General features: G+C 43.3%; 1 protein-coding gene across 5 annotated transcripts; it reads right to left on the minus strand.

Moving 5' to 3' along the window:
• Positions 1-43: 43 nt before the first annotated feature.
• On the minus strand, positions 44-11493 carry pknox1.1 (pbx/knotted 1 homeobox 1.1). Of its 5 annotated transcripts, none has more exons than XM_051402918.1 (11): positions 11404-11493; positions 8923-9035; positions 7726-7856; positions 6366-6537; positions 5353-5553; positions 5010-5160; positions 4715-4812; positions 4144-4272; positions 3877-3953; positions 3613-3779; positions 44-2810 (listed from the first exon to the last, which is right to left on the minus strand). In XM_051402918.1, the coding sequence occupies exons 2-11, from the start codon at positions 8971-8973 to the stop codon at positions 2629-2631; spliced, it is 1359 nt and encodes a 452-aa protein (XP_051258878.1). In that variant the 5' UTR covers positions 8974-9035; positions 11404-11493; the 3' UTR covers positions 44-2628. The 5 variants fall into 5 exon arrangements, with proteins under 5 accessions (XP_051258878.1, XP_051258877.1, XP_051258875.1 ...); XM_051402917.1 differs by lacking the exon at positions 11404-11493 and adding an exon at positions 9989-10372 and having other exon boundaries at positions 5043-5160; XM_051402915.1 differs by lacking the exon at positions 11404-11493 and adding an exon at positions 9989-10367.
• Between the last annotated feature and the right edge of the window lie 1787 nt (positions 11494-13280).

Raw genomic sequence — 13280 nt, forward strand, 5'->3', positions numbered from 1 at the left:
ATCCTGTCTGTGACGGAGCAGAGAGAAGAGACGGTGCACAGCAGAGAGTTAGGCATCGTTTATTCCAAAATAGAAAGCTCTAAGGCAAAACAGACAAGAGAAAAGTGAAGAACGCTTCATAAAAAGCAAGACAGACGCAAGTGAGGAGCCGAGAGCTCAGCGAGGGCCCACCCAGACTCACTACACCCTCAGGCTGCATGAAATTAACCATTTCAAGTCCTTACGAGAGGGTTATAAACCAGGTTACTGCAACTATTGACAGACAACTGTTGTACAGTACAATATTACAGATATTCAAACAAGAGGCACCCCAATTTGTGCAGTAATATCAACATATTGATAAAGAGAATTCAAATCTTTCACTACATTGTGTATGTAGTGGTGGCGGCGGGCGGGGGGGGGAGGGGACCGACGGAGGCCGCAGCGCTTTAGTCCCAGTCCTTCAGGCGAACAAGGAGTTTCCAACCACTCTTTGTTTTCAATGCAGTAGCATGTATGTGTACATAAATAAAAGTTTAATGCGTGCAAAAAGTCCGCTGCTTCTTGGTGGTGATGGGAGTTCTCAGACCCTTTGTGATTGTGTGATTAGCATAGTGTTCTGGATTGTGCATTTGAGGAAAAGTGACGCCTACGCTACTACTGTAAAAGGATTGTTAAAAGACGTAATGTATGGTATACACAATGGGGGTTAAAACTGGAGCTAGGGCCGGGTATCGCACAAGAATGACCACACAGATACCTTCACTTCGATATCGGCTCCTGAACTGAAATCGATACCAACTTCATAAAAAGATCCTGGAGCAGCTGCAGGAACTGTGAGACTGTGTGAGGGATGTTTATGGTTCTGGGAAACGGAGGCAGAGTGAGACCTCCTTACTGTCTCTGTGCTACAGACCAGCTACCCCGGGTCAACGATCCACCGCCAGCTTCGGTGTGTCGTGGTTAGCTGCACTGGCTAACTAACAAGCAGCGCAAAGTTTACCCCCGAAATTCCACCGGCTTTAAGACGGCGCGTCTGCGTGTTGTTGTGTCCTTAAAAAGGAAACAAAAAACAGTGTTTCTCCACTTACAATCTCTGACTGACCGACTTCTGGTCCGGTGCAGAAGGCTGCATCAGGACCCTGCAGGACGCAAAGTGCAAGTCCCGGGATTTATCCATCAGGAAGATGGAAACGGACTCGAACAAACAGTTTAGGTTTAGAGGAAGATTAACGCAGGTTTTTAATAAACAAGAGCAGAGCAAGTCTGACATTTGAGGACATTTCAGACGCAGTAAAATAACATCTTGTATATAAAGTAACACCAGATCTTTATTGTGCGAGAGTGAATGTTCTCCAGGACATTTGATCTGGAGTCTGTGTGCGGTATTTTATTTTGAAAATTCAGATTTCTTAATGCCATTTCTGTGTCTGACTTCAAACGTAGAGCAGCCACGTGTTGTCCGGTGGAATTTGGGGGTTTTCTGTGCAGATTAGCAGCTCGCGGGAAAAACTTTTACTCTGTTGGTATCGATGTTCGGTACCGAATGTAACAGTACGGAGGTTCGGTGCCCAGCCCTAACTGGAACTGTGTTTAAAAACATCCGAGCGCTGCGGTGTGCGAGATAACGCAGCACGCAAAGTAACATTGATAGCGACGCTTTTACAGAACCGCGCACACGTTCTGCAGGTTTTAGTGTCTTTTTTTGACCAATTTCACAGAGGGTCAGACTCTTTATTTTGTGCTTCTTGGCAAGAATTGTTTAGAAAAAGACACACAGGTAAGGCCTTGTTAGTATTGTAAGTTTAAAACCAATTTTAAATAGCAATTTTTCATCAGCATTCAATTCCTTTTTTCTGTTTTTTAGAAAACTTCAAAGAACCCTGGAAAACAGGGTCACTAGCTTTAATTATGAATCTGTACATAAATATTCCTTACAAAACAGGAGAACACAAAAAATGAAACAAAAACACTAATTTCATATGTTTGTATATAAAAATAAGCATCTCTCTTTTTTTTTTTTTTTTTTTTCTTCCTCATTCTCTCCACTCGGGGCTCCGCTCGGGGGCCGCTGAGCGCCGTGGAGTCGGTCGTAAGAGTGCGCACATCTACTCAAAACACAAGCATGCAAAAAAGTGAAGACAAACTCTTACAGATACAACTTTAAAGTGTTGGCATCCAAAATGAGAATTCAACTGGAGGTGGGGGGGGGGAATAAAATCATAAATCAGTCAACATTTATTAACGGAGTATACAAACTTGCTTCGGGTGTTTTAACACTTCTTTTTTTTGTCTCTTCTGTTTGTTTGATTTAATCTTTTTGAGCTTAAATATACAAAAAAAGTGCACTCGCATACGTCAACTAAATAATTATAAAACGGTTTCTGATAGAAACTCCTGATGTACACACACGCAGCATTAAACCGCCGTTCAGCAGGGTGGAGGGTTGGAAGAGTGCAGGACGTTCCTGTTTGTGTCCTGTTGCTTTGTGCTCTGTGTAAACCTGTGTGTGTGTGTGTGTGTGTGTACTATGATTCATTGTGTGTTTGACAACCTATTAACGCCACGTCTTGTGTGTGTGTGTGTGTGTGTGTGTGTGTGTGTGTGTGTGTGTGTGTGTGTGTATCAGTGTGTGGGAGTGTGTGTCCTCTACTGCAATGAGTCGCTGTTGTCCAGGCCCAGCCCGGCCATGTCTGCGTCGTCATCTTCGTCTCCACTGTCCCCCGACTCGTCTTCGCTGTGGCCTCCCAGCATCACCTGCTGTACCGCCAGCGTGGCGCCGTCTGACGTCAGGCTCTGCAGACCCTCCACGTTCATTGTCACCATCGTACCTGAGAGTGGAGGAGGGATTGTTCAGAAGAATAATACGAGTGCGTGTTGAAGAAAATGTGCAAAACAACAACCCAGAGTCAACAGTCGACTTCACCGTTAGTTGATGAGAAGAGTTTTAGTCAACAAACTTTCCATCAGTCAGACAGAAAAACTAAAGTATCAGAGGATTGTTGTAACCCGGACCTTTTCTCTTCTTGAATATGCTTACTGTACAAGCTGCTGTAAGCTACTGAGCGGTCCTATCAGCTGGAAGGACAGGGGGAGTTTAAACACTGCTAGTGTAGCAGCAGAGGGACGCAGCGGCTCCGACCAGGACTCTGACTCTGGGGATGAAGACTGTGGGTTCAGGCAGCGACAGGAGTGGAATGAAACGGAGGAAGAGGAGCCAGTTTGTAGCCAGTTGATTAGTCAGTAACTGTAAACGTTATCCATCGTATGGATCAGTTGGAGGTTATTCCGTGTGTTGAACAACCAGCAACACTGTGTGATGTTACACTGTGTTGCTGGTTGTTCTGACACATTCAGGATCATTACCGCTGTTTTTGTTAGCGTCTAACAGGCCGCTGTTACAATATAGAGATTATAATCATTAGATTAATATAATAAACGTGTGACGACTAGTCTACTAAGACAATCTTTAGTCGGGGGCAGATCTAAAGATCTCAGAAGACTGTCCTCCACACTAACAGGTCAGTACATTGGTTCCATGTTGGTTTGGTTTTGTAGTTGTTGCAGATGTTTCCCTGTGTGCACTGAAATAAAACCTTCCACCAGTGTTACTCTCCATTGAACTCTGCGTACCGTCTGGCATGGTGACTTGCTGGTGAGTGCCTCCTCCTGCGGCGATGGAGTCAGGCCAGAAGCGCTGCAGAGGCCGGTTTTGAGGAGTCTTCTTCTTGGTTTTCGGTGTCTCGGAGGAGCTGGCGTCCAACATGGGCTGCAGGATCCGCCTCCGTGCATTTATAAACCTGCAGACACAAGACAACGCGGGTTGGGGGGGGGTTCTCTCCAACTGGCTGAGCTTTGACACCTTCAGTCGGGTGATGGAAGAAGACGACCACCTACCAGTTGTTGACCTGCAGAAGTGTCAGGTTTGTCTGAGTGGCAATCTGTTTCTTCTCATCCTCTGTCGGATACGGGTGCTGCAAAGAGAACGAGGAGGAGATGATTCAGTGTTTGTTTCTTTTTAAAGTGTCTCTCACACACAGACACACAGACACACACAGACACACACAGACACAGACACACACACAGACACACACACAGACACACACACAGACACACAGACAGACACACACAGACACACACAGACAGACAGACACACACACTCACCCCGATGTGCTGGAAGAGCCACGAACGCATGACGTTGGTGGCGTGTTTGGGTAGAACGCCACGTTTGTTCTTGGTTGAGTTGTCGTCGTGATTGAAGAGGTTCAGGTCCTGGTGAAACTGCAGCTGGAGCTGAACAGACAGACGTTCATTTAGTCACCTTTCATCAGCAACAACAACAACAACAACAACAACAACAACACATCGCATGAATAATAGAATATTTTTGTGAACTACTGCAGAATTATTTCCTGGGTTTAAACGTATGTATATCAATAACTGTATATATTATTTTTCCATTAATTTCTGTTTTCTATGTGTAGCATTAAAGAACTACAAACTCTGTTCAGTACAGACCTGCTAATAGCGCTGTGGGCTAGGATGTAATCTTAAGGTGACTTTCTCTAATAATAATGTGCTTTACTCTCACCCTGCAAACAGTTTCATTAGGACTTAGGACAGTTCTTAAAATGAAAACATGAACCAATAACAGTTTCTGTCCGGGGTCATTTTAGGAACCACTGACTCAGAGTAAACACACACACACACACACCTACACACACAGAAGCACTACCTGATTGTTTTGGACGCGTATTGTCCCGGGAGAAAGAGCCTGTGTTACCACCTGGCCCTGAGGAGTGACGACTGTAACAGGCTGGTACACCGTGCCACCTGGAATTAACACAGAGAGAGAGGCAGGGAGAGAGAGAGAGAGAGAGAGAGAGAGAGAGAGAGAGAGAGAGAGAGAGAGAGAGAGAGAGAGAGAGAGAGAGATTAATATAATCTGCTGGAGTTGCAGAGAAAGCTCCGATCAGAGCGTCCCACTGGTGTGTGTCAGTATCTCAGCTGCAGTCACTACAGTACAGTACCTGAGGGAGCCGTTGTATGCCATGGTGACATACCTGCGACCACCTGGGTGGGGTTGACGGCTGTCACGGTAACGTTCCCTTGCTGTAGGGCGGACGCCGGCACCACGATTTGACCCTGGGGACTGAGGGTCCCCGAGATAGAGCTGGGGGTCTGTGTGACAGAGAGAGCGGGCCTAAGTCACATACGCATGTTTTTGACGTTGACGGCTGTTTTTACCTGATGTTTTTTATGAATCTGCTCAGAGGAATGCATTAAAGGCAAAGAAACAACAGTGTCAGTGTCTAAAAGCCACCGACAGATCCAGCTGTTTGTGATTCTGGTGCTCCTCCTGCCGTCCAATACCTGAGTCTTGGTGGGTGAGAAGCCCTGGACCTGGCCTTGTACGGGGGAGTACGGGCTTCCTGGGTCTCCACTCAGCAGAGTCTCGCTGTTCATCTTCGTCTTGAGGCAGGCGATGTAGCGGCTGCAGAAGTCCTTGCACAGGTCGCTCACCTTCTCCAGCTCCAGCAGGTGGATCCGCAGCACCTGGATGGCTTTCACCATCTACAGATCAACACACAGCGGCTTAATGACAGCAGAGAGAGAGGGAAACTGTTCCTTCTTGAGTCCTCTTCAGAGTCTGACGCTGAGGATTTAGACACTTTGGATATCGAAGGACTTTTGAATACTGGTATCAGATTAACTTTTAAAGAGCGGCAGATAGTTTTCCAACATTTATATAAATTCTTACTGATTATTCTGGATGTTTATTTGCCAACTGCAACATATAAAAGGGAGGCATCAGACAGTGATTGGGCAACCAAGAGCAGAAGCTAACAGAGGTACATGCAGAGATAATAAAAAATAATCCTGTATTTGTGGCTGTCTGAGGTACCAAAAGAATCTGGCAGAGATGTTTTCGGTATTTCTGTCACTCTTGGTGGGCACCAAAGTTCAACTTGCCCCCTTCAGAGAGGTCAGAGGTCAGACTGAGCTACAGCACACTGCCCCAGCTACAGTTAAAGAGTTCAAACACAGATTCACAGGTCGTGGCGTCCAATCAGTCTGAGAATTAAATTTTAATTAATTGGTAAGAAGCAACAGGACTGCTGAGGTTAAAGGTCACTGAGTGTGGGAGGGAGTTGGGAGTTTGTGTTTCTTTGTGAAATATCTCAGGTGCCTGTTCTGGTTTTGTGAAATACCTCCGAACTAAAACCTTCTTTCAGTCCTCGGCTTATGTTAGCAGCCCAGAAAATACACAGTAATGAGTCCAACAGATGAGATTACAACCAGTCAGCTGGTTTTAAGAAGTTATTTAACATCTGTTTGTCCAACGCAATATCATCATAAACCCTCCAGAAATCAATGTCTCTCACCAGGTTGTCGAGTTCGGGGTCCTCGCTGAAGAAGGGTTTTCCCTCTTTCTCCTGATTGCGGACAAAGTTCTCGATGTCCACGTCGAAGCTCGCCGAGGTGATGCAGTCGGAGCTCAGCGTCGACTGTTCGCACTTCTCGAACAGCAGGGCCAAGAGAGGGAACAGGGGGTGCCTGTGACCCACAGAGGGAAGGAAGAGTTGGTAAACTGCATCATTTCAAAGCACAACTGCAGACGGCGGGCAGGATGTGGTTGTTATGTGTCGAGAAACAGAGATCCAATCTGTTCTAGAAACACAGCTCATCCTACCAACAGAATACAGAGTGAGGCCAAAAAGTTTTCCCGGACTACAGAGATTATTTCCAGGATATCTGGTCGTTATAATCACTTTCCAGGACGTGTTAAACCCCGTCTGTGTTAGCTCACTTTTGTGGCGTGCTTGGCTGATTTTTCCGCCTTCCAAAATTCATTACAGTCTTCCTCTAACTTTAAGATTAATTCGGCCACAGCACAGGCAAAAATATGGTAATTCTAAAACATTTCTAGGTGTTTTCATGACTGGAAAACTTCTCTAGATTGCCACGGTTTTCCTGGACGTGTGGAAACCCTGGAGAGTACCAAAAGTTGTTGGTTGTTGGTACTCTACTACTATTTTTAAAACAATCTATATTAGTTGAAGCTTTATTAAGAATATTTGGTACTGAAGCTGTTATGTGGATCTATGCTCTCTCTCTCTCTAATACATTAGTCTGAATCAACAGTCACACAATAACAACTGTATTTCTCAGAGTCATACAACAACTTCTCTCTCTACGTCTCCTCGTAACGCAACGATCACATCCAACATATGTTTTCTGTTTGTACCTTTTCTCTCTAATATCGTCTAAACTAACACAGACTTTTCCTCCATCTCATCCATTCTGCTTTTCACTTTGTGGCGTGACTGTAAGTCTGAAAACAAATGCTGTCAGACACGCCGACAGGGCGAACACTCACAGATTGCTCACTGTCCAATAAATGAGCTTTTTGTGAGTCTGTGTGAGTTGTTTTGGGCCCTGATTAGATTGTAGGTGGGCAGTGTGAACATAACAAAAATGCAACAAACATTTCCATGAGCAACAGAAACAGCAGTAGGTGTTAAAAAAACACCCGTTCACATTTTCTCAAACGCCAGTGAGCAACAAGAAAAGTCACATGAACAAAGGGGAGGACTTCAGAGACATCATATGATATTTCCAAGCGAGGGTTCACTGTCTGGCCAATCTGAAAGTAACGGTGTTAAGACGGGGAAAGAAAAGAAGGAGATGTTGTTCTGTTTTCTCTCTCACAAACACACACACACACACAATCATCAGCTCTACCGATATATGGAGGCTTTGTCCGCGTCCATGGGTGTCTGCGGCTCCGTGGGCGCCGGGCTGGGCACCTCCGCCAACGTCCCCTCGATGAACTTCTGCTCCGAGTCGCTGTCCACCTTCGCCACACCTTGCATCTGCAGGGAGAGAGAGAAAACAAAGAAGTGAGAAACAAAAAGAGAGTGACAGAAACAGAAAAGAGAGAGACAGGCGCTGACAGAAGAGGTGAAGAGAAAGGCGGAGAATGAGGGATATAAAAGACATCATGTGAAGACCGGGAGTAGCTGGGGGGCGAAGCTTAACACAGAGCCTCGCTTCAATATGAACTCTCACGGAAGTCACGAGGACACGGTCTGAATACCTCCTTTAAAAACTATACATTTTAAATGGATTTAAAAAAGGAGTGAACAGAGTCTGCTGGTTGCATTAACACATCTGTGGTGGACAGATGTGTTAAGTTCTCTCGCTTTCTGAGCATCCAGACGAGCGTTACAATGCAGACCCCGACATATCTGGTGTTACGATCTGATTACAACCGAGAGTTATAATCCGAGGCCCGGTGCGTCGCGTACACCTGACACCGGACACGTTTAACCCGTGGCCTCCACTCGAGGCACGTTCATACATCAGGAGCCAAGTATTCTCCTCCTCCCTTTTTAAACGCCAGCCAACCGGAGCACGAATCCCCGTCCCCCGACCATGTGACCGAGCCCAACAATGACTTAGATTGAGCACAAACGAGCTAAAAATAATCGCTTGCTTGGGGTGGAAAATTTCTCATTAGTCATAGATCCTTCTCGGCTCTCGACACCCCCAAAATCTGGCACTGGAATAAAAGATGTTTTGTAAGCAATTTACATAAGCGCAGACACATAAATACTCTTTGCGCCGCATCGGTGCCTCGTACGGTGATTTATTTGTGCTGGCCCGCCAACAGATTTACTAAAAGTGATGTAACAGCATTAACGTTGCCTCTGTTCTAGTGTTACATGCTTAAAGTGTTTCCCTTTGTTTGGCTGCCCGAGCCGACTTATCGCCACTAAAAATAAACCGGGGGATCCACCGGGGCAGAATACGCTGAAGTTACAGCCTGGAAACATTCAGTCGCCGTCTTTTTGTGGAGATTTTTGGTGGTTAATTATCTTCAGTTGGAGCAGGTTGTGCCTCCCCCCTGCCTCCCCCCCCTCTCTCGCTCTCACCCACCTGCTGCTCTCCCTTTGGGTACTTGTCTATGGAAACCGACTGGGCTGCCATCACGTTCACTGCAGATGCTGCAAACACTGGGGCATTATAGAGAGCGGGGACAGGTGGCCAACCTGCACAACACACACACACATTACACACAGTTAGACTGTAACAGATACAGGGTTTCTTTAAAGGGGGGGGGCACGTTAGACTACTGCAGGGGCTGCTTCACTCTTATAAACAAATATAAAGTGATTCCTAAAATAATCAGACTATAAGTTCAATGAAATAATGTAAATGTATGTTTAATAAACAGTATTTTTATATCCTATATTCTTATTTTTTCATGCTGTCATTAACTAGGGCGACACAATAAATCTAAATATTACATTAATATGTGCCAGTGTAGTTTTATTTTGATAAAAAAGGTAAGAATGTGTGACAGCTTTGTAATGAAGAGCTGTAGAGCTGCTGTACACAGGAAAACTTGTTTGTTTGGTTCAGACCCACAAAAGTTAAAATATACGTCAATATAATCACAAGATGTTGTTGATGGTTTTACTGTAACGGCTTTAAATCCTCACTTCGTATGGCACTGCGGTGACGGAGGTCAGTGTGTTTCACGAGGAGGTTTATAATAAAAGTTGTGAAATAAAAGCCTGAGAATTACTTTAAGTGTGTGTGTGTGTAACTGAGTCTCCATGTAAACAACGTAGCCTAAACAATAAAGAGTTAGGGTCGTATTGTGTACTCTGTTCTGAGTGGATTTTAAACATTTTAAATTAAGCATTTAAGTGTTTTTATAAAGACACTGATGGTTGAAAACATATTTTAAACAGGGGCTGTGTAGTTTTAACATGTGTTTACGGTCTCCATGTGTAATAAATAAGACAATAAGGTCTGTCTGTAAACAATAAGCCATAAAACAACAATCTAACAAACAAAAGGAGGTTAATTAAAGCGTAATATTGCGATATGATTCACAATTAGTGCAGGAATTATAATTTCTGCAACAAAAAATTTAATTTTAACAGCAAAAAAATGATTAAAATCAAGTTGATATGATATTTGTTGAAGTCTTTACCAAACAAAAGAGCAGATTTGTAGGCCAGGACGTCTCTGCAGCTCCACAGTGCTTCGTTATAACGCTGTTAGTCACACACTTTATTTTTATCAGACACATCGCAGCCTCTGTCATCTGCATATTGCAGTTTGTATAATATTATAGAATCACTGTGCTGTTTATGGGAGGATGAACATCAACGCTGAGGAATGTAACTTTGCCTGAGTGAGCACTAAACAACAACAGATTGGTGGAAACTAAATAAAACTAAATAAAACTAAATAAATGAACAAAACAAGGAGACATAAAGGTGAAATAAAGACACAGTAAGGTTATTTTACCATGTCTCCATATATATACTGTGAATGAGAAGAGAGAGAGACAGAGAGAGAGACAGACAGAGACAGGCAGAGAGAGAGACAGGCAGAGAGAGAGACAGGCAGAGAGAGAGAGACAGGCTGCAGCGACCCTCAGGCTCTCTAACACACAACAACAGTAGCATGTAGCATGTAGCATGTAGCTTCCCGTTAGCTGCTGACAGTTGGGAGGTGGCGGGAGATAAAAGTCACTGAAAGCGGGGAGCTAACATGAGCTAACTGCCCTCTGGGTGGGGGGGGTAACGGGGCTGTTAATAGCCCCCTCCCGCCGGAGCTCGAGTTAACGCAATATTTATAGGTAGCTGTTAGCCACGTTAGCATTAGCGGTTAGCTCGGAAACACCGTAAGAAGAGAGCGAGAGAGCTACCGCTAACGTTAGCATGGAAGCTAACTGCTAACTATAAGTGTTAAAGCGCCATATTGAGTAAAGCTAACTACAGGCTAGCGTTAGCAAGGTACACACACAAATAAAAAAAAACACGAAGAAGAAGAAGAAGAAGAAGACCCCCGGCCGCGGATTGATACGAAACGAGCCAAATAACAAGCGGTCTCTTTTCCCCCTTCTTGTTTTTTAAAAGCCCCAGTTTTAATTGAATATGCAGTGATTCGGTTATTAAACAGCACCGGGCAGCACACCGAGAGCCAGCCCCGGTTGATCCTCACATCCTTCCCCCATCAGTCAATCAATCACACGGGGACAGCTGCCCTCTCTCTCCCTCCCCTCCCCTCCGCGCTGCCACTGTCGGGCCTCGTTTCTCGCTCTCGCCCTTTGCCTTTCCACAATCCTCTCTGCCCCCAAAACGCAGACATATTTTTTTTACCCCCCTCCTCCTCCTCTCCCTCTCTCTCTCTCCCTCTCTCTCTCTCCCTGTATACAGATATATTGTTTTAAATTCCTCCCGGAGCTCCGCCGCTTCTTGCTTCCCCTTCCCCACCAACCACCACCCTCCGCTGCCCTGTGTCGGTCCGCGCTCCTCGCCCCGGGGCATTTTTGCGTGCGGCCCTAGATTGTTTGATTGATAGGGAACGGAAAAAGAGGGATTTTGAGTGACAGCTTACCTGAGTGCCAATCTTCGTCACACTGACAAGCGGCTGCAGCAATCGGGACCCGCAGTTGTCGCGTTGCGTCATCGCGTAAGGGCACGCAAGGGCGCTCGGCTCATGAATATTCATGAGGTGGGCGGAGACATGACGTCCTGCTGAGTGCCTGTGTTTCCCCTGGCTGGCAGACGCCATTCACTGGCCTCATTTACACATTTTCTGTGCTTCACACTCCCTTTATGTGTGTTTTCTCATCATATGCACCGATGCACCGGTTCCCTGCACGGTTTGTTTCCCTTCAGGGATCCATTTTCTGTCAGGATCAGTGGGAAGAAGCAGGTTTATTGCCCCTGTAAAACCCTGAGAATGTGTTTTAACTCAATAACAAGTGTTCAGACTGGTTAAAGTGAATATTTTATGTGATATTAACTCAGTTTTGTATGTTAAAAACAGCTTTAGTTTTTTTAAGTGACACTGACTTTATTTTGAACTGTGAAAACAAACCTGTTTCTGTTACTTTAAACGTTTGATTTAATGAGTTTATTGAGTTATAATAACTTATCGTATTACAGCGTAGGTTTCCACATATGAACAGTTTGTTTTGGTAAATTGGTGCATTATTAAATATATGAAAATATAAATAAAGATAAAACTAGAGACAATAAATACAGACATAAAGAAAGAGAGATAATACTTATGTAATAAAGTTACATATAATAATACATAAGATAAAATCTGAGATAAATCATTATAGCTATTACTGATAAACTCATATTTTATAGATATTTAATATTATATTGAATAACAATAACAGGAGAGAACAGCTGATAAACTGAACAATAAAGTTAGATAACTCATTATTAATAATAATAGTAATAATATTAGTTACCTCCCCAAAAATAATTAGTTACATTACTTACTGTGTCTCCTCCAGCTGATTTAAAATCAAACAATCACACACAAGTTTCACTACTAGTTACTATCAGTAACTAGTAGTGAAACTAATTACTGTTGGCAGGAAGTAATAAGTACTTACTTTTGAAAACAGTAATAAGTAATAAATTACATTGAAGAGTAACGAGCCCGACACTGTTGATCAGAGATGAGTTTATATACATTTATCTGCCTTTAATATGTGTATTTTATATATTTAACAATCATTAAGCTTTCAGCTCTTTAGTGGTTTGAACTTTTCGGGGTTTCCTGAAAAGCTGCAGTGATGAACTAAATATTAATTAATAATTAATTCCACTTTAAACTCTTACTTTATCTGTGTATCATCAGCTAACCTGATTAATAAATGTTAATAATAAGTAATAAGTTAAACCTCACAAGATAAATATTTGAGGATTAATTTTCTTTCTTAATTATTCGTCTATTTCAACATTTTAAACAATAAAAAAAAACATATTATTATATAAGAAAACTGGGAAAAGAGTCCTGATAGAAACAGTTTAAAATGTTCTTAAATATAAACAAATTTTGCTAAAATTATTCAAACTAGCAGAAATAATCCAGCGACTGAAAGACAGTAATGAGTCTTAAAACTAAAATATAAGCAGGTTGTGATTATTACGCACAGTGAAAACTCAGTAACCAACTAGTAACCGTTAGCTAACAATGAATTTATGAAACAATGAAGAAACTAAACTAACTGGGACCAGACGACTTTCTCTTCAACTGAGAAGATGTGCGAGTGCTCTTATTCTGAAAATAAGGACAATAATCTTGTTCCTCTGCTGGAATATTACGCAACCATTGTTGTCAGTGGTTGAATCAATCTCAATATTATCTGTAACATCTTATTAAGACACAGATATATTTCTATTACTTTCTCATGTAAAATATGGTTGATAAATACAAATAAACTCAGATTCTCTCAGGAAGAAACAACT

This window comes from Dicentrarchus labrax, unplaced genomic scaffold (assembly GCF_905237075.1).
Source record: "Dicentrarchus labrax unplaced genomic scaffold, dlabrax2021, whole genome shotgun sequence".
Taxonomy (NCBI): Eukaryota; Metazoa; Chordata; class Actinopteri; family Moronidae; genus Dicentrarchus; species Dicentrarchus labrax.